Source organism: Mus caroli, unplaced genomic scaffold, assembly GCF_978045245.1.
Source record: "Mus caroli unplaced genomic scaffold, Mus_caroli_1 scaffold_9, whole genome shotgun sequence".
NCBI classification, from domain to species: Eukaryota; Metazoa; Chordata; class Mammalia; order Rodentia; family Muridae; genus Mus; species Mus caroli.
In genome coordinates this window covers 107,199,975-107,218,473 of record NW_028227264.1, presented here as the reverse complement: position 1 = coordinate 107,218,473, position 18,499 = coordinate 107,199,975, and the positions used below count along the sequence as shown (strand labels likewise).

The following is an 18,499-nucleotide window of genomic DNA, read 5'->3' as shown; positions in this document are numbered from 1 at the left end:
GCATTAGTTAGGGAAGCAGAAACCGGCCTGAGTAGGACCACAGGCCTCATCCGGCTGGATCAGCGCCGGGGTAGCGGGAGCGCAGGGTTGCCTGACACCCGCCAGCTACCCACGACCCCCGCCGCAGGATTTTGGGACTGCTGGTGAGTGGAACACAGCTTCTGCTCCAATCCAATTGCGCGGGACCTGAGACTGCATTAGTTAGGGAAGCAGAAACCGGCCTGAGTAGGGCCACAGGCCTCACCCGGCCGGATCAGCGCCAGGGTAGCGGGAGCGCAGGGTTGCCTGACACCCGCCAGCTACCCACGACCCCCGCCGCAGGATTTTGGGACTGCTGGTGAGTGGAACACAGCTTCTGCTCCAATCTTTAAATAGTGACAACTATAACAACTAACCCCAGAGATTACCAGATGGCGAAAGGTAAACGTAATAATCTTACTAACAGAAACCAAGACCACTCACCATCATCAGAACCCAGCACCCCCACTTCACCCAGTCCAGGGCACCCCAACACACCGGAAAAGCTAGACACGGATTTAAAAGCATATCTCCTGATGATGATAGAGGACTTCAAGAAGGACGTTAATAACACACTTAAAGAAATGCAGGAGAACACTGCTAAAAAGGAAGAAGACAATAAAGAGGAAGCACAAAAATCCCTTAAAGAATTGCAGGAGAACACTGCTAAAGAGTTACAAATCCTTAAAGAAAAACATGATAACATAATCAAACAGGTAGAAGTCCTTACAGAAAAACAGGAAAACACATCCAAACAGATGATGGAAATGAACAAAACCATACTAGACCTAAAAAGGGAAGTAGACACAATAAAGAAAACCCAAAATGAGGCAACACTGGAGATAGAAACCCTAGGAAAGAAATCTGGAACCATAGATGCAAGCATCAGCAACAGAATACAAGAGATGGAAGAGAGAATCTCAGGTGCAGAAGATTCCATAGAGAACATCGGCACAACAATCAAGGAAAATGGAAAATGCAAAAAGATCCTAACTCAAAACATCCAAGAAATACAGGACATAATGAGAAGACCAAACCTACGGATAATAGGAGTGGATGAGAATGAAGATTTTCAACTCAAAGGACCAGCAAACATCTTCAACAAAATTATAGAAGAAAACTTCCCAAATCTAAAGAAAGAGATGCCCATGAACATACAAGAAGCCTACAGAACTCCAAATAGACTGGATCAGAAAAGAAATACCTCCTGACACATAATAATCAGAGCAACAAATGCTCTAAATAAAGATAGAATACTAAAAGCAGTAAGAGAAAAAGGCCAAGTAACATATAAAGGCAAGCCTATCAGAATTACACCAGATTTTTCACCAGAGACTATGAAAGCCAGAAGATCCTGGACAGATGTTATACAGACACTAAAAGAACACAAATTCCAGCCCAGGCTACTATACCCAGCCAAACTCTCAATTAACATAGATGGAGAAACCAAAGTATTCCACGACAAAACCAAATTCACACATTATCTCTCCACGAATCCAGCCCTTCAAAGGATAATAACAGAAAAAAACCAATACAAGGACAGGAACCACGCCCTAGAAACAACAAGAAGGTAATCCCTCAACAAACCTAAAAGAAGACAGCCACAAGAACAAAATGCCAACTTTAACATCAAAAATAACAGGAAACACCAATTTCTTTTCCTTAATATCTCTTAATATCAATGGACTCAACTCCCCGATAAAAAGACATAGACTAACAAACTGGCTACACAAACAAGACCCAACATTTTGCTGCTTACAGGAAACTCATCTCAGAGAAAAGGATAGACACTACCTCAGAATGAAAGGCTGGAAAACAATTCTCCAAGCAAATGGCATGAAGAAACAAGCTGGAGTAGCCATTCTAATATCTGATAAGATTGACTTCCAACCCAAAGTCATTAAAAAAGACAGGGAGGGACACTTCATACTCATCAAAGGTAAAATCCTCCAAGAGGAACTATCAATCCTGAATATCTATGCTCCAAATACAAAGGCAGCCACATTCATTAAAGAAACTTTAGTAAATCTCAAAGCACACATTGCACCTCATACAATAATAGTGGGAGACTTCAACACACCACTTTCACCAATGGACAGATCATGGAAACAGAAACTAAACAGGGACACAGTGAAACTAAGAGAAATTATGAATCAAATGGATCTGGCAGATATCTACAGAACATTCTATCCTAAAACAAAAGGATATACCTTCTTCTCAGCACCTCATGGTACCTTCTCCAAAATTGACCACATAATTGGTCACAAAACAGGCCTCAACAGATATAAAAATATTGAAATTGTCCCATGCATCCTATCAGATCACCATGGACTAAGGCTGATCTTCAATAACAAAATAAATAATAGAAAGCCCACCTTCACGTGGAAACTGAACAACACTCTTCTCAATGATACCTTGGTCAAGGAAGGAATAAAGAAAGAAATTAAGGACTTTTTAGAGTTCAATGAAAATGAAGCCACAACATACCCAAACTTATGGGACGCAATGAAAGCATTTTTAAGAGGAAAACTCATAGCTCTGAGTGCCTCCAAAAGGAAACTAGAGAGAGCACACATTAGCAGCTTGACAACACACCTAAAAGCACTAGAACAAAAGGAAGCAAATTCACCCAAGAGGAGTAGACGGCAGGAAATAATCAAACTCAGGGGTGAAATCAACCAAGTGGAAACAAGAAAAACTATTCAAAGAATCAACCAATCAAGGAGCTGGTTCTTTGAGAAAATCAACAAGATAGATAAACCCTTAGCCAGACTCACTAGAGGGCACAGGGAAAGCATCCTAATTAACAAAATCAGAAATGAAAAAGGAGACATAACAACAGATCCTGAAGACATCCAAAACACCATCAGATCCTTCTACCAAAGGCTATACTCAACAAAACTGGAGAACCTGGATGAAATGGACAAGTTCCTAGACAGATACCAGGTACCAAAGTTGAATCAAGATCAGGTTAATGATCTAAACAGCCCTATATCCCCCAAAGAAATAGAAGCAGTCATTAATAGTCTCCCAACTAAAAAAAGCCCAGGACCAGATGGGTTTAGTGCGGAGTTCTATCAGACCTTCAAAGAAGATCTAATCCCAGTTCTTCACAAACTATTCCACAAAATAGAAACAGAAGGTACTCTACCCAACTCATTCTATGAAGCCACAATTACTCTGATACCTAAACCACAAAAAGACCCAACAAAGATAGAAAACTTCAGACCAATATCCCTTATGAATATTGATGCAAAAATCCTCAATAAAGTTCTTGCTAACCGAATCCAAGAACACATCAAAACAATCATCCATCCTGACCAAGTAGGTTTCATCCCAGGGATGCAGGGATGGTTCAACATACGGAAATCCATCAACGTAATCCAGTATATAAACAAACTCAAAGATAAAAACCACATGGTCATCTCCTTAGATGCGGAAAAAGCATTTGACAAGATCCAACACCCATTCATGATAAAAGTCTTGGAAAGATCAGGAATTCAAGGCCCATACCTAAACATGATAAAAGCAATCTACAGCAAACCAGTAGCCAACATCAAAGTAAATGGTGAGAAGCTTGAAGCAATCCCTCTAAAATCAGGGACTAGACAAGGCTGTCCACTTTCTCCATACCTATTCAACATTGTACTTGAAGTCCTAGCCAGAGCAATTCGACAACAAAAGGAGATCAAAGGGATACAAATTGGAAAAGAGGAAGTCAAAATATCACTTTTTGCAGATGATATGATAGTATATATAAGTGACCCTAAAAATTCCACCAGAGAACTCCTAAGCCTGATAAACAGCTTCGGTGAAGTAGCTGGATATAAAATTAACTCAAACAAATCAATGGCCTTTCTCTACACAAAGAATAAACAGGCTGAGAAAGAAATTAGGGAAACAACACCCTTCTCAATAGTCACAAATAATATAAAATATCTTGGCGTGACTCTAACTAAGGAAGTGAAAGATCTGTATAATAAAAACTTCAAGTCTCTGAAGAAAGAAATTATAGAAGATCTCAGAAGATGGAAAGATCTCCCATGCTCATGGATTGGCAGGATCAACATTGTAAAAATGGCTATCTTGCCAAAAGCAATCTACAGATTCAATGCAATCCCCATCAAAATTCCAAATCAATTCTTCAACGAATTAGAAAGTGCAATCTGCAAATTCATCTGGAATAACAAAAAACCTAGGATAGCAAAAACTCTTCTCAAGGATAAAAGAACCTCTGGTGGAATCACCATGCCGGACCTAAAGCTCTACTACAGAGCAATTGTGATAAAAACTGCATGGTACTGGTATAGTGACAGACAAATAGACCAATGGAATAGAATTGAAGACCCAGAAATGAACCCACACACCTATGGTCACTTGATCTTCGACAAGGGAGCTAAAAACATCCAGTGGAAGAAAGACAGCATTTTCAACAAATGGTGCTGGCACAACTGGTTGTTAACATGTAGAAGAATGCGAATCGATCCATTCCTATCTCCTTGTACTAAGGTCAAGTCTAAGTGGATCAAGGAACTTCACATAAAACCAGAGACACTGAAACTTATAGAGGAGAAAGTGGGGAAAAGCCTTGAAGATATGGGCACAGGGGAAAAATTCCTGAATAGAACAGTAATGGCTTGTGCTGTAAGATCGAGAATTGACAAGTGGGACCTCATGAAACTACAAAGCTTCTGCAAGGCTAAAGACACCATCAATAAGACAAAAAAACCACCAACAGATTGGGAAAGGATCTTCACCTATCCTAAATCAGATAAGGGACTAATATCCAATATATATAAAGAACTCAAGAAGGTGGACTCCAGAAAGTCAAATAACCCCATTAAAAAATGGGGCTCAGAACTGAACAAAGAATTCTCACCTGAGGAATACCGAATGGCAGAGAAGCACCTGAAAAAATGTTCAACATCCTTAATCATCAGGGAAATGCAAATCAAAACAACCCTGAGATTCCACCTCACACCAGTCAGAATGGCTAAGATCAAAAATTCAGGTGACAGCAGATGCTGGCGAGGATGTGGAGAAAGAGGAACACTCCTCCATTGTTGGTGGGATTGCAAGCTTGTACAACCTCTCTGGAAATCAGTCTGGCGGTTCCTCAGAAAATTGGACATAGTACTACCGGAGGATCCAGCAATACCTCTCCTGGGCATATATCCAGAAGATGTCCCAACCGGTAAAAAGGACACATGCTCCACTATGTTCATAGCAGCCCTATTTATAATAGCCAGAAGCTGGAAAGAACCCAGATGTCCCTCAACAGAGGAATGGATACAGAAATTATGGTACATTTACACAATGGAGTACTACTCAGCTATTAAAAAGAATGAATTTATGAAATTCCTAGCCAAATGGATGGACCTGGAGGGCATCATCTTGAGTGAAGTAACACAATCACAAAAGAACTCACACAATATGTATTCATTGATAAGTGGATATTAGCCCAAAACTTAGGATACCCAAGATATAAGATACAATTTGCTAAACGCATGAAACTCAAGAAGAATGAAGACCAAAGTGTGGACACTGTGCACCTTCTTAGAATTGGGAACAAAACACCCAGGGAAGGAGCTACAGAGACAAAGTTCGTAGCTGTGATGAAAGGATGGACCATTTAGAGACTGCTGTATCCAGGGATCCGTCCCATAATCAGCTTCTAAACGCTGACACCATTGCATACACTAGCAAGATCTTGCTGAAAGGACCCAAATATAGCTGTCTCTTGTGAGACGATGCCGGGGCCTAGCAAACACAGGAGTGGATGTTCACAGTCAGCTATTGGATGTATCACAGGGCTCCCAATGGAGAAGCTAGAGAAAGTACCCAAGGAGCTAAAGGGATCTGCAACCCTATTGTTGGAACAACATGATGTACTAACCGGAACCCTGGAGCTCTTGTCTCTAGCTGCATATGTATCGAAAGATGGCCTAGTCGGCCATCAATGGAAAGAGAGGCCCATTGGACTTGCAAACTTTATATGCCCCAATATAGGGGAATGCCAGGGCCAAAAGAATGGGAATGGGTGGGTAGGGAAGTGGGGGGCGCTATGGGGGACTTTTGGGATAGTATTGGAAATGTAATTGAGGAAATTATGTAATAAAAATATTAAAAAAAAAAAAAAAAAAAAAAGATATTGGCCCAGTCATGCATATAAGATTTAAGTGATTTGTGTATGTTGCATGGTGCATTTTCTCATTGTATACAAGCATTCTTATAAAAGTATTGAGACAGGGTCTCACATAGCTCAGGCTTCTTGAAAGTCACTATGTCGTGGACCTTGAACTAGGAATTCCTCTTTATTCAATCCTCCGGGTGCTGACATTACTAGATGCACCATTGTAGTAAGAATCTTGGAGTTTTGGTTTCTTTTAAAAACAGAGATATGTTATAAGATGTGTTTTTGTTTTAATCCCAGGTGTGGGATGTGGGGCTTCTTCAGACTGTCCATAGCAGCTAACTAAGGTTTGCCTCAGGCTCTGGCAGGGGCTTGATTTTGCAAGCTGCAGATAGTTTCTGTGATTGTGTGACATTTGAAATTCTGGGGACTTTTTAGAGGAGATATAAAATGCTAGAGGGGCCTCCAAGAGGTGGGTTTTTGTTGGTTACGATTTGTCCTGGTTTGTTAAGTAGTCATGAGCAAAGAAGAAACAATAAGAAGTAATTATATAGCCTGCTGGTAGAGATCAGACTTGCTCCAAGAAACCAACTTGCCTAATCAGCAGGAACTAATGATTATGTGGCCCCATTTCTGTCCCTTCACTTTATTCAGGGATCTCTCTCCATTCCTCTCAATCATGTTTTCTATCTTATGTAGTGTTGGGAGGGGGAAAGAAAGGAAGAAAAGGATGGAGAAGGGGGAAGAAAGAAGAACCCATAAGGTAGTTCACAATCAGCTGCATGCCATTCTTAGCTAACTTTGTGTTTTTATTTAAATTTATTTTTCTTTATTTTCGAATTCTTTTGGGTTGAATATGTATATTATTTTAAATGTTGTCCAGACAAAGTTTGGAGCTGAGACAGTAGAAAGGACCATCCAGAGACTGCCCCACCTGGGGATCCATCCCATACACAACTACCAAACCCAGACACTATTGCATATGCCAGCAAGATTTTGCTGACAGGACCCTGATATAGCTGTCGCTTGTGAGGCTATGCCAGTGCCTGGCAAATACAGAAGTAGATGCTCACAGTCATCTATTGGATGGAACACAGGGCCCCTAAAGAAGGAGCTAGAGAAAGTACCCAAGGAGCTAAAGGGGTCTGCAACCCTATAGGAGGATCAACTATATGAACTAACCAGTACCCCACAGAACTGTGACTCTAGCTGCATATGTAGCAGAAGATGGCCTAGTCGGCCATCACTGGGAAGAGAGGCCCCTTGGTCTTGCAAACTTGATATGCCCTAATACAGGGGAATGCCAGGGCCAGGAAACATGAGTGGGTGACTTGGGGAGCAGGGCAGGGGGAGGGTATAGGGGACTTTAGGGATAACATTTGAAATGTAAATGAAAAAAATAATCAAATAAAAAAATTAAAAAAAAATGTTGTCCAGAAAGGAAACTGTGACACAAATTCTTTAAATCCTGAAAAAACATAATTAATTTTACTTAATTTTATTCTTGCTTTTTATGTAAGGGCGTAGTAACTGCTTTTTCTTCACCTATAAAGAGTCACTGGGGATGAGTAATAGTAATGGTTTGAGTTTGTAGAAAAGGCAAATACTTTCTCACTTTTATTATTATTAATAGGAAAAAGAAAGTATAAAGCTGTTTTGTTTGTTTTTTTCAAATCTGTTGGAATATAGCCAATGCTTCAAAAAACTATCTGAAAGTTTCAAAGGGAAATTCAAGCTCGGCCAGCATAACCATGGAGTTCTCTCTTGGCCACTTGACATTTCTGCTGTACAAAGCTCAGCGCTTGTACTCTTTAATATTTTATGTATTGATCCGGTAAGGAAAAGTGCTACCATCTATTCCACTTTTAAAACTAACCTAATTCCGGTTTAGTTTTTATGAGAGCATCACTTTGTGTTGTTCTTCCTAAGAATTAAAATATTAAAATGATAGCAGGTTCTGGTCAATAGTTATTTTTGCCACATCCACGCATACTAAAACACACTCCGAATTATTAAAATAATGTGTTTATCTTTCAGAATTTTACACTTCTCGAAGTAACCCAGGAGCCTGGCAATGTGACAGTGTCTGCAAGAATCTATAAACTGGCAGTATTCAGCTACTATACATTTTGGCTAACAGCAAGTACTTCAGTTGGAAATGGGAATAAAAGCAGTGATGTAATTCATGTCTACACAGACCAAGACAGTATGTAAATGAACACATCTTTATCTTTAATCAGAAAAAAAATGAAAATCTGATAGTTATGTCAGGGACTTTTCTCTATTTGTGTGCACTGATATTGAAGTCTGTTTGCCATATTTAACTACTTCCCCCAGGAGCTTAAAATGAGTTTAAACTCATAATTATTACAGTTTATTCTACTTTTTTCCACTATAATATTATTTTCACAGGGCTGACGGTGATAAATCTTAACACTGTGCTGTGAGCAGAGAGTTCTCCACTGGAGGGTTCTCTATAAGCGCTTTGAGGTCCGCTGCTTTTTCTATGACTGCACACCTAATGTACACTAAATCTCAATTCACCATTTTGTTCTGTGACAGCACCCTATAGAAGAAGTAACATATTTTCTGCCCATCATACCTTACAGTAACATTTAAACACATGTAGATAGAAGAAAGTCATAAATTGGCTAATACAAGCATGACAATAGAATATTTTACTTGTCCTTGGTAAAAAAAACAAAAAAACAAAAAAAACAAAAAAACCAAACTTTTGAATAATGGACAGGCTCAACACTGGCTTTCATACTACCTATTCATTAAAGTCTTTTTGATTCTGTTGCTCTGAGAGATGTTATAGTCATCTGGAATGGACGGGGAACAATACTCCCACAAGCCTGGATGACCTGTGTCACATGCCTGCTCGTTTGTCTCTGAAGTTGCTTAAACGAATCTCCAACATCTAATTTTCCTTTCAGAGTTTAAGTACACACAGGAATTCATGAACGAATTTTTAATTGTCTTTGTGTCAAACATAACAAAATATCTGTTTTTAATTAAAAGAGCGTTTTGTAGACAGCTTCTTCAGAATCCTGTTCATGCTGAACGTTAAAAAAACTATGATGTCTATTCAAATGCTTGATACAATTTTTTTTGTTGTTGTTTATTTCAATTTCAGTTTTTGGAATGCAATGGAAAGTGGATTGCTGCTTCTCTTTTGTTTAATATTAAAGATTTATTTCTTTTGCATATGGGGTTTTGCCTGCATGTATGTCACTGCATTGGGTGATTGAAGTTGAGGCCAGAAAAGGACATGGAACCCCACCCCCCACAACTGGAGTTGCAGAAGTTTGTGAGCCATCATATGGTTCCAGGGAACTGAACCCAGGTCCTCTGGAAGAGCAGCAAGTGCTCTTAACTGCTGAGCCATCTTATTGAGAAATGACTGTGACTTAACTTCTACTGAATTAAATCACAATGTTTACCGTTTGAAAAAAATCATTAATTTACCAATATATACATGAAAAAAACTTGCTTGTTCTTGGCAAGAATAGCTTGAATAGTGGACACAAGCTCACCCACAGAATATAATTATCATGTGAAACTATGCAGCTGATTAATGTTTAACAAAAACTTTTAGCATAATGCGGTCAATATCATTATAGACACTCTTTAATTATAGATCTTCCCCAAGACCGCTTCAACCCATAACAGAATACCAATTATAATTAAAGCAATAACGATTTACTTTTCATTGTATCTTTTGGGACTTTCAATTTTTATATCCAAACTAGTTTGATCTCTGAAAATTTAAAATTTCATAAGTGGAATAATTTCTTAAAATACAAATGTGGGTTGGTGTTTTGTTGGCTAGAGACGTCTAGTTACTGGAAATCAGCAAAGCTTAGCAGTAAATGTTCTACTACAAACATGACTTTGAGGATGTCTCTTATGTAGTCTGAGCATTGTTCTCTGTATATTCAGTAAAGATAATCTTTGGAATGAGGAAAGTGAACACATTATTTAGATAATCACTAAACTATTGATTCTGTTTAGAAATACATGCTGCATGTAAACACATGCAATCCCCATGTGGTAAGAAAGGAAAGTCAGGAGAATATGACAGCAACATAATCCTTGCATGGGTTAAGAATGACAATTATTTGGAATGACTGTCTACTCATGTGGATATCTTGTTTATCTTCTTTTAAATAATGTACCAGTGTGAGCTAGTGATGGTGTTTCAGTACTTACATTCAATTTGTAAATTGGAATATCTGGGATGACTGACGGCTTTTGTGTTCTGATCGCTACCTACCTCAGTACCTGAAGGTGGTGTTGGAAACCTGACTTATTTGTCCATTTCATCAACTGCAATCAACGTGAGCTGGACGCCACCATCTCAACCAAATGGCCTCGTCTTCTACTACGTTTCCCTGAATTTACAGCAGAGTCCCCCGCGTCACAGGAGCCCACCTCTGATTACATATGAAAACAGCATATATTTTGATAATCTGGAAAAATATACCGACTATATATTTAAAATCACTCCATCAACAGAAAAGGGATTCTCTGAGACCTACACTGCCCAGCTACACATCAAAACTGAAGAAGACGGTAGGAAAGACCCCACTCTGGCTTATTAAGTAGATTATTATTGTTCTTTGTTTATCTTGCTTTTAAAAGAACAGTACTTATACTTATTTGCTCAAGTAATTATCTTTTCAGTGACTTAAAATTAAAACAGTCTATTAGTAAAAGTAAGTCCAATTATATTTGAAGTGTCTCCTTTACTAATGAGGATTTTTTTTGTCTCATTAATATTCTGTTTTTCTTTTTATAGTTCCAGACAGTCCACCAATAATCAACACTTTTAAAAATCTTTCTTCTACCTCCATTCTCTTATCGTGGGATCCCCCATTAAAGCCAAACGGTGCAATCCTAAATTACCATTTAACTTTACAAGGACCCCACGCCAACCGCACTTTCGTCACATCCGGTAACCACATAGTACTGGAAGAACTCTCGCCATTTACTTTATATAGTTTTTTTGCTGCGGCAAGAACTATGAAAGGACTTGGCCCTTCCAGTATTCTTTTCTTTTACACAGATGAGTCAGGTAAGCCAAAAACCATGCTGCTTCCAGTGATTTCTCTATTCAGCCTGTGCTCTTTGTTTCTAAGGAACAGCCTAAACAATGAAGACCATTAGATCTTTTGTTTGTGGCCAACTTATACTCATTTGCCTGCTTTGCGGACCATTTTCCTTCTTCTTTTTCTCCAGTTGAAGCTTCAGAATTACCTGTTCTGTTTAAAGCTATTTTGAAACATGGGCTTGAAGATATCAGGGCAGTATTACTTATGGTATTTGTTTCTAGGATTACCACCTATAATTATTTTTATAGTTCTTTTTGAATTTGTTTTTTCGAGCAACTAGAATCAAGATAGTATTTCTGTGCTATGCACTTTATGAACATGAGTTTTATAATGTGTTTCCCCTGCAGCGCCTTTAGCACCTCCCCAGAATTTGACTTTAATCAACTACACTTCAGATTTCGTATGGCTGACGTGGAGTCCAAGTCCTCTTCCGGGCGGTATTGTTAAAGTGTATAGTTTTAAAATTCATGAGCATGAGACTGATACTGTATTTTATAAGGTAGGTTGTTTATAACAGCATATATTTATTTCAGAGCCTTGGAAACTGAATTAAAATGTTTTGAGCTGCTGGAAAAAAAATAAACGAGCTGCTGTTTTAATCAAGGGGAGCGTTTAGAGAAATAGCTCATTGGTGGGGTATTTGCTTCTTGTGTACAAAGCGCTGGGTTTGACCCCAAGTGCTGCAATAATTAATTGAACAATGTAAATATTTATTTAAAAATCCATTTTCTAGAAATATGGGCTGTTCCTGGAAAATATAGGGAGGCTTTTGTCAGATGTAAAAACTGAACACTTCTAGAATACTTTACAAACTAATTGCACTGTTTGGCTTGTTGTGTGGGTTTTTTTAAAAACGTACTACATGATATACTTCTTTTTATTGGAAAAAAATAAGTATCAAATGAATCTTTTTAACTTTTTCATAAAAACATTTACACTGGTCTTGTGGTAATCATTCTAGATGGCATGTGTTATTTTTATTCTCTGACTTTCCGTGGTAACCCATTTGTAATCCTCAGTATCTCTTCGTTTTTCCCACTTTTTTTTTTTTTGGATGTAGAGTCATTGATAAACATGCAAAGATCCAATAGAACAATGTATCTAAAACGTAGGCGTTTGAGCACTAGCATTTGATTGCCAACGTTTGTTACCCTCAGTATTTATCTAAGAAAGTTGCCTTTCCTTTATGACACCAAATGAAGTCCTGGGATAGTTTATTTGCAAGAAGAATGCAAAGTTCAGAGCAAACATTAGACATTGTAAACCTCGTAATTTATTTTTATGATACATCAACATTCTAGAATGTGCAGCTTACAACGCGAAGAGCAGAATATCAAGAATAACAATTATAGCTCATTTACTTATTTCTGTCATCAGGAACAGTGTCCCCCTACCTGGAACTTAATATAGCGTCTTACTATCTGAAAGGTTATGCATTATGTAACTTCCTAAATGTGGACCTGTTCCCAGACCTGTATTAATGATGCAAGCATGTAGCCCCTTATTACTTAGTCAAAGTTTAAACTCAGTTACCTCATATCTTTTGGATTGCCTGTATGAACTGCAGAAAATATTCACAGGGGAGAAATAATTTTCTTAGAGTGATCTCACCCTCAAGATTACCTTGTGTGTTCATTGGAGTGTATGTATATATATATATATACATATGGTCTAATTTTCATAGAATGATGATCTTTATTTATTTATTTATTTTGGTTTTTTTGAGACAGGGTTTCTCCTTGTAGCCCTGGCTGTCCTGGAACTCACTCTGTAGACCAGGCTGGTCTCGAACTCAGAAATCCGCCTGCCTCTACTTCCCAAGTGCTGGGATCAAAGGCGTGTGCCACCACTGCCCGGCAAAACATTTTAAATAGAACAGTAAAGCAAAAGCTGACATCAAATGACCTGGTTTGAATCTTTCCATGGAGATTTACAGTGATGCTTTCTAGAAGTTTCTTATCCTCTTAAGATTATTTCCTTCAAATGAAGAATTAGATTAAAAAAATCTTCATATATTAATGAAGATTATAAGGGTAAATTCACATAAAACACTTTGAACAATTCCAGGCATATAATAAACTCATTAGCAATCATTGCACAGTATAAGAAAAGAACAAAAATTCCCTGTAATGTCATGATAGCTTTGAACACGAAAGAGTAATATACTGTTGCCTGAATATGATTTTAGTATCTTTGAACATTCTTTTTCTATTATGTGTTTTCTGTTAACATTTTATTACTATAAAATCTACAGTTTTATGCCAGTTTACATTAAGTATATAGTTTTAGACCAAGTGCTTTGTGTTTTGTTTTTAATTAATTATTTTATTTATTAACATCCCAAATGTTGCTCCCCATCCTGGTACCCCCTCCCAGAGTTCTCCTCCACCATCCCTCCACCCCTTTACCTCTGAGAGGGTTGTCCCTGCACCCTGTCCCCTGTGGCATTCTCTCACACTGAGGCCAGACCTCTATTGCATACCTGCCAGGGAGCCTCAGACCGGTCCTTGTATAGAGCAAGGGTTTTAATCTTTAAAATCTACTACATTTGATTACTTCTGTTTGCCATTATTTTCCAATCTTTTTAGATGATTATATTTGCTTCAAGTTCCTTTCACTCTGCTCTCGAGTCACCCCCCAGCCCCCCATCCCTAAGTATTCTGTTTACCATGTTGGCTGTTTTCCCTTTGTCTGGCTTTCCCTGATACCGTGTTTATGGTTTTATCAACTTTCCCTGTGAGGATCACTTTATGTCCCATTTCATTCTTTTGTCCTGTTGCTTCTTTCTGTTTCTGTCCTCAATGGCCTGTGGCTATGTGTAGACAGAATAGCATTGGAGCCACCCAAGTGTCACTGAAGCCTCATCAGCCCACACTAGGACATTGACATTGGTTGGAAAATTGGGTCACTCTGATGTGCTGCAAGAAGTCATTTATTCAGTAAAAAGCTTTTAAAAGACTTTTTTTGTGTGTGTAAATGTATCCAACAGCCAATAAACTCATTTATTACATTGAATAATTGAACTCTCAAGTTCAACCATTTCCCTGCCCTAGTGCTCTTCTGGATCAATATCAAAATGAATTTGTGCTGTGCCTAATTTCTTATTAGAAACACATTTTTTGTAGACTTTTAGTACGTAATACAACATTTTCTTGCTGACAAGGACCGTGGTTTACTAGGTTTTACAATCTACAGGTCATCTGTCAACATGATTTGTAAATAGTAAGTGTGAAATACGAAGAGGTGGGAGAACATGTCCTGCTAGATTTAGGGACTTCCCGGGGATTATTTTCTTTTTAAAAATAAATTTGAGATTATAATCACAACATGCCTACCTGCCTGTTCCTTCCTCTAAACCCTCCGATATAGCCTTACACCCTCTTCCAAATTCATAAATTCCTTTCTCTTTAATTATTATTGCATGCATATCTGCCTTTGTATATGAACATATATTCCTAAATATACCTGCTTTCCATGGAGATGATTTGAAAATGGGTCTCTAGAGTTAATATCAGTGTGCATAACTTAGGACTTTGGCTGGCTTACTGGCCCAGCTAGTAAAAGTTCTTGCTGCCAAGCCTGACCATGTGAGTCTAATTCCCAAAACCAGTTGGTGAGAGGAGTAGGCAAATGCTCACAAGGTGACCTTTGACCTTCCATGGCTATTACAGCCTCCACATGAGTGAGTGAGTTAGCATGACCTCTCAGTTTTATTAGGATACATTTATTTTCACATAAAATTTCTTATTATTGGGGAAAATTTGTCTAAAAGAAAACATATCCTTTTTTGGTCAACTATCATACCTTACTCTTTTTTCCTCCTCATTTTTCTAAATATTTTGTCAGAATAGAAATTTAGGAGTTGTTTGGCGTCTCCAACTTATGTTCAATGGAACAGAGATTGTGTTTCGTCTGTGGCTTTCTTTCCCCTGGCTATAATACTGGAGCTGATAGATAAGTAAACATATACAGATATGTTGGTAGACATTAGGAAATAGAAGAATGCGGATTTGGAAAAAAATGAATACTATTGACTGTTCATATTCATAACTTGTATTTAAATTTGAAACTTTAACTTAGCAAGTTGAAAGGGAATTAATAAACACACTGTTCTAAAATATAAAAACACTTCAAAAACAAAAATTATGATGTTCAAGACCAAACTGGTACCTACTTCTTTGTATCATAAGCTCATCATATCCCCAAGTACAAAATATTAATAACTATTTTAATTATGCATAGTGATCAACTCCTGGGTTAAACATAAAAGGAGTGAATGCAAGATATTCAAATAGACCTGTTAATTACAAACAAGTATTTGAAGAGGCCTTGTGACTAAGGATTTTTTTCCCTTTTCAGAATATTTCAGGTTTTCAGACTGATGCCAAACTTGCTGGACTGGAGCCTGTGAGCACCTACTCAATTAGTGTGTCTGCCTTTACCAAAGTTGGAAATGGCAATCAGTTCAGTAATGCGGTGAAATTTACAACCCAGGAGTCTGGTTAGTCACAATTTCTGCCTCAGCAATGTTTATTCTCATATTTAAGACTTTCACCATCCCTCTCCGTTTAATGAAATGCTGCTAGCATTCAGCTCACATGGAAATTGAATTCCAGTGCTGAAGATTAGGCTGGGGTATATCTGAAATCATATATATGTATCGATACACATACATTTATATATAACATTTCCTTTAGAACTGAGGACAAAATTAAAGGGTAGTTTTTTAAGGAAGTGACAAGGTAGGACTTCATTTTATGGGGCTTTGAAGAGAAGGAAATGACCTATCGGTCACTTTTAATGCGACCATTTAAATTTTTACGAATTGTGAAAATGATTTTTGTTTCTTTAGGAGGTGAACTGGAAGATATGAAAGGCAGGAGCCAGGGTTGCCTCTTGTGCTTCATAGAATCCTCTTGTAATGTGAAACACTAATAAGACCACCAGCTAGTTGCTTTTGCAGCAACTGAAGTATGGCGACACAATTGTGTGGGCCACACCTAGTCTTTGTGTAGGCCATGACCAGTTCTCATTTATGAATTACTTAATGGTGGGTTACACATGGCCCTTTTGTTTTACTAACGAGGTCATATATATAAAGATATCCTTCTTCTTTTTCATCTTTTTAATGATGATTACTGAATGGCTGACAAATTCCTTTTCTTGTCAGTTCATAGCAGCTCTAAATATACTTTTATTCATGAAAATCCTCACTGAGACAGGATGCTCAAGATGCTAAGTCAGTCATTTTCCCACGAACTTACAGACACTTGAGAGTCTGTCTCACAGCATGCTCACAGACAAGTCAAATCCCTAGTATTACAGTGGATAAGGTTCAAGCTGTGCAATCAGTGTCTGAATTAGAATCTGAGCTCTGTGGCTCCGAGGCTGTGTAACCTTGACAAGGACTCAGGACTCCTCTGAGCTTTCTACCTTCAACTGAAAAGAAACACACATTAGCTACATCCATTGCAGGAATGGTCCAACATATTTGAAAAGATCCATTAGATTTTACTTATTAGAGCACTTTATGTGCTGTTAATTCTGTGTAAATATTATTACAAATATCCCCTTACTTGCATGAAGGAGCCATGATCCAGGCATAATAGGTAGAATGTGCCTTCAAAGCTTAGTAAGCAACCCAACTGGAACTCCATCTTTGTGGTTGGTAGGAGCTGGTGGCAGTGACTAGAGGGAGTTTGCATCAACCTGAATGAAAATATTTAATGATTTTGAACCTATAAAATATTTAACATTATTCACACAAAATTAATAAAAATTAATTTTGGATTATCATATATAAACTACAGCATAAACTAATATTTCTAGCAATAACATAAAGTTATATCACAAAATATAATGCTTGGAATACACAAGTAATAGAAAAATTTCATGTTCATATATTAATTGTTTTATTATTTTTCTGGTGGATTCATAGAGTCAGTTAAGTTGACATTTCCTAAACCTTTGATTTGCATATGTCAGACACATCTTAGAACTGCCTTTCTGTATTGATGTATTTATCCTACAGAAGAAAGGTTTATAAGAGACAGATACACTCAGGTCCAGAGAAATATTGTTGGGAAGCAATGGATTTCTTGAGTCTTCTTTTAACCACATTTGTATGATAGGAACATCCCTTTGTTCTGCTTTGGACAGTTTGTAATCTGTGAATTAACCAGATTTTGTTGTTGTATTTTCCATAACAATAAAGTTATGCTACTAATATTAAAACCAAAGGACATTATTGGGTATTGCCTTGGAAAGTGGCCAGTGTCTCTGATGTATAATGATGTTCATGGATGGCATATTGCTCTTCATTCATTTGTTCTAGTAGAAAAACCTGAGAGCCTTTAAACAATCCTTCCAATGGCCTCTAAAATAGTCTGTGTTCTTTCAAAGAACTCCAATAAAACATACCTGCTTTGCTTTCTAACACCATTGCTGAGCCTGGAATAGTGATGGTTGATCATTTCTGTTGAAAAATGTTCGGTAATAAGTATTGAGAAGGCTGCACAGTCATGATTAAGGAAGCTGGCATCCCTATACATTCCTCTGTTGAAGGACATCTGGGTTCTTACCAGATGGCTATTATAAATAAGGCTTCTATGAACACAGTGGAACATGTGTTTTTGTTATATGGTGGAGCATCTTTTGGGTATATGCCCAGGAGTGGTATAGCTGGGCTTTCGGGTAGTACTATGTCCAATTTTCTGAGGAACCGCCAAACTGATTTCCAGTGTGCTTGTACCAGCTGGCAATCCCACCAGCAATGGAGGAGTGTTCCTCTTTTTCTACATCCTCACCAGTATCTGCTGTCACCTGAGTTTTTGATCTTAGCCATTCTAATTAGTGTGAAGTAGTATCTCACAGATGTTTTGAGAGACTGCCCCACCTTGGGATTCATCCCATATACAGACACCAAACCCAGACACTATTGCGGATGCCAAGAAGTACTTGCTGACAGGAGCCTGATATAGCTCTCTCCTAAGAGGCTCTGCCAGTGCATGACATGTGCAGAGATGGATACTCTCCACCAACCATTGGACTGAGCACAGGGTCCCCAATGGAGGAGTTAGAGAAAGGACTGAAGGAGCTGAAGGGATTCGCAACCCATAGGAAGAACAATAATATCAATCAACCAGACACCCCCACAGCCCCCGCCCCAGAGCTCCCAGGAACTAAACTACCAACCAAAGAGTACACATGGAAGGACCCATGGCTCCACCTG

General features: G+C 38.2%; 1 protein-coding gene across 2 annotated transcripts in view; it reads left to right on the top strand.

Moving 5' to 3' along the window:
• Ptprq (protein tyrosine phosphatase receptor type Q) overlaps nucleotides 1-18,499 on the top strand; it is a 207,828-nt gene that overhangs the window by 78,492 nt on the left and 110,837 nt on the right. For both annotated transcript variants that reach the window (XM_021174928.2, XM_085843440.1), the window contains 5 exons: nucleotides 8,189-8,357; nucleotides 10,436-10,729; nucleotides 10,956-11,231; nucleotides 11,616-11,767; nucleotides 15,628-15,769. In XM_021174928.2, coding sequence (XP_021030587.1) covers nucleotides 8,189-8,357; nucleotides 10,436-10,729; nucleotides 10,956-11,231; nucleotides 11,616-11,767; nucleotides 15,628-15,769 — 1,033 coding nt within the window. The remainder of the gene's footprint in view (nucleotides 1-8,188; nucleotides 8,358-10,435; nucleotides 10,730-10,955; nucleotides 11,232-11,615; nucleotides 11,768-15,627; nucleotides 15,770-18,499) is intronic.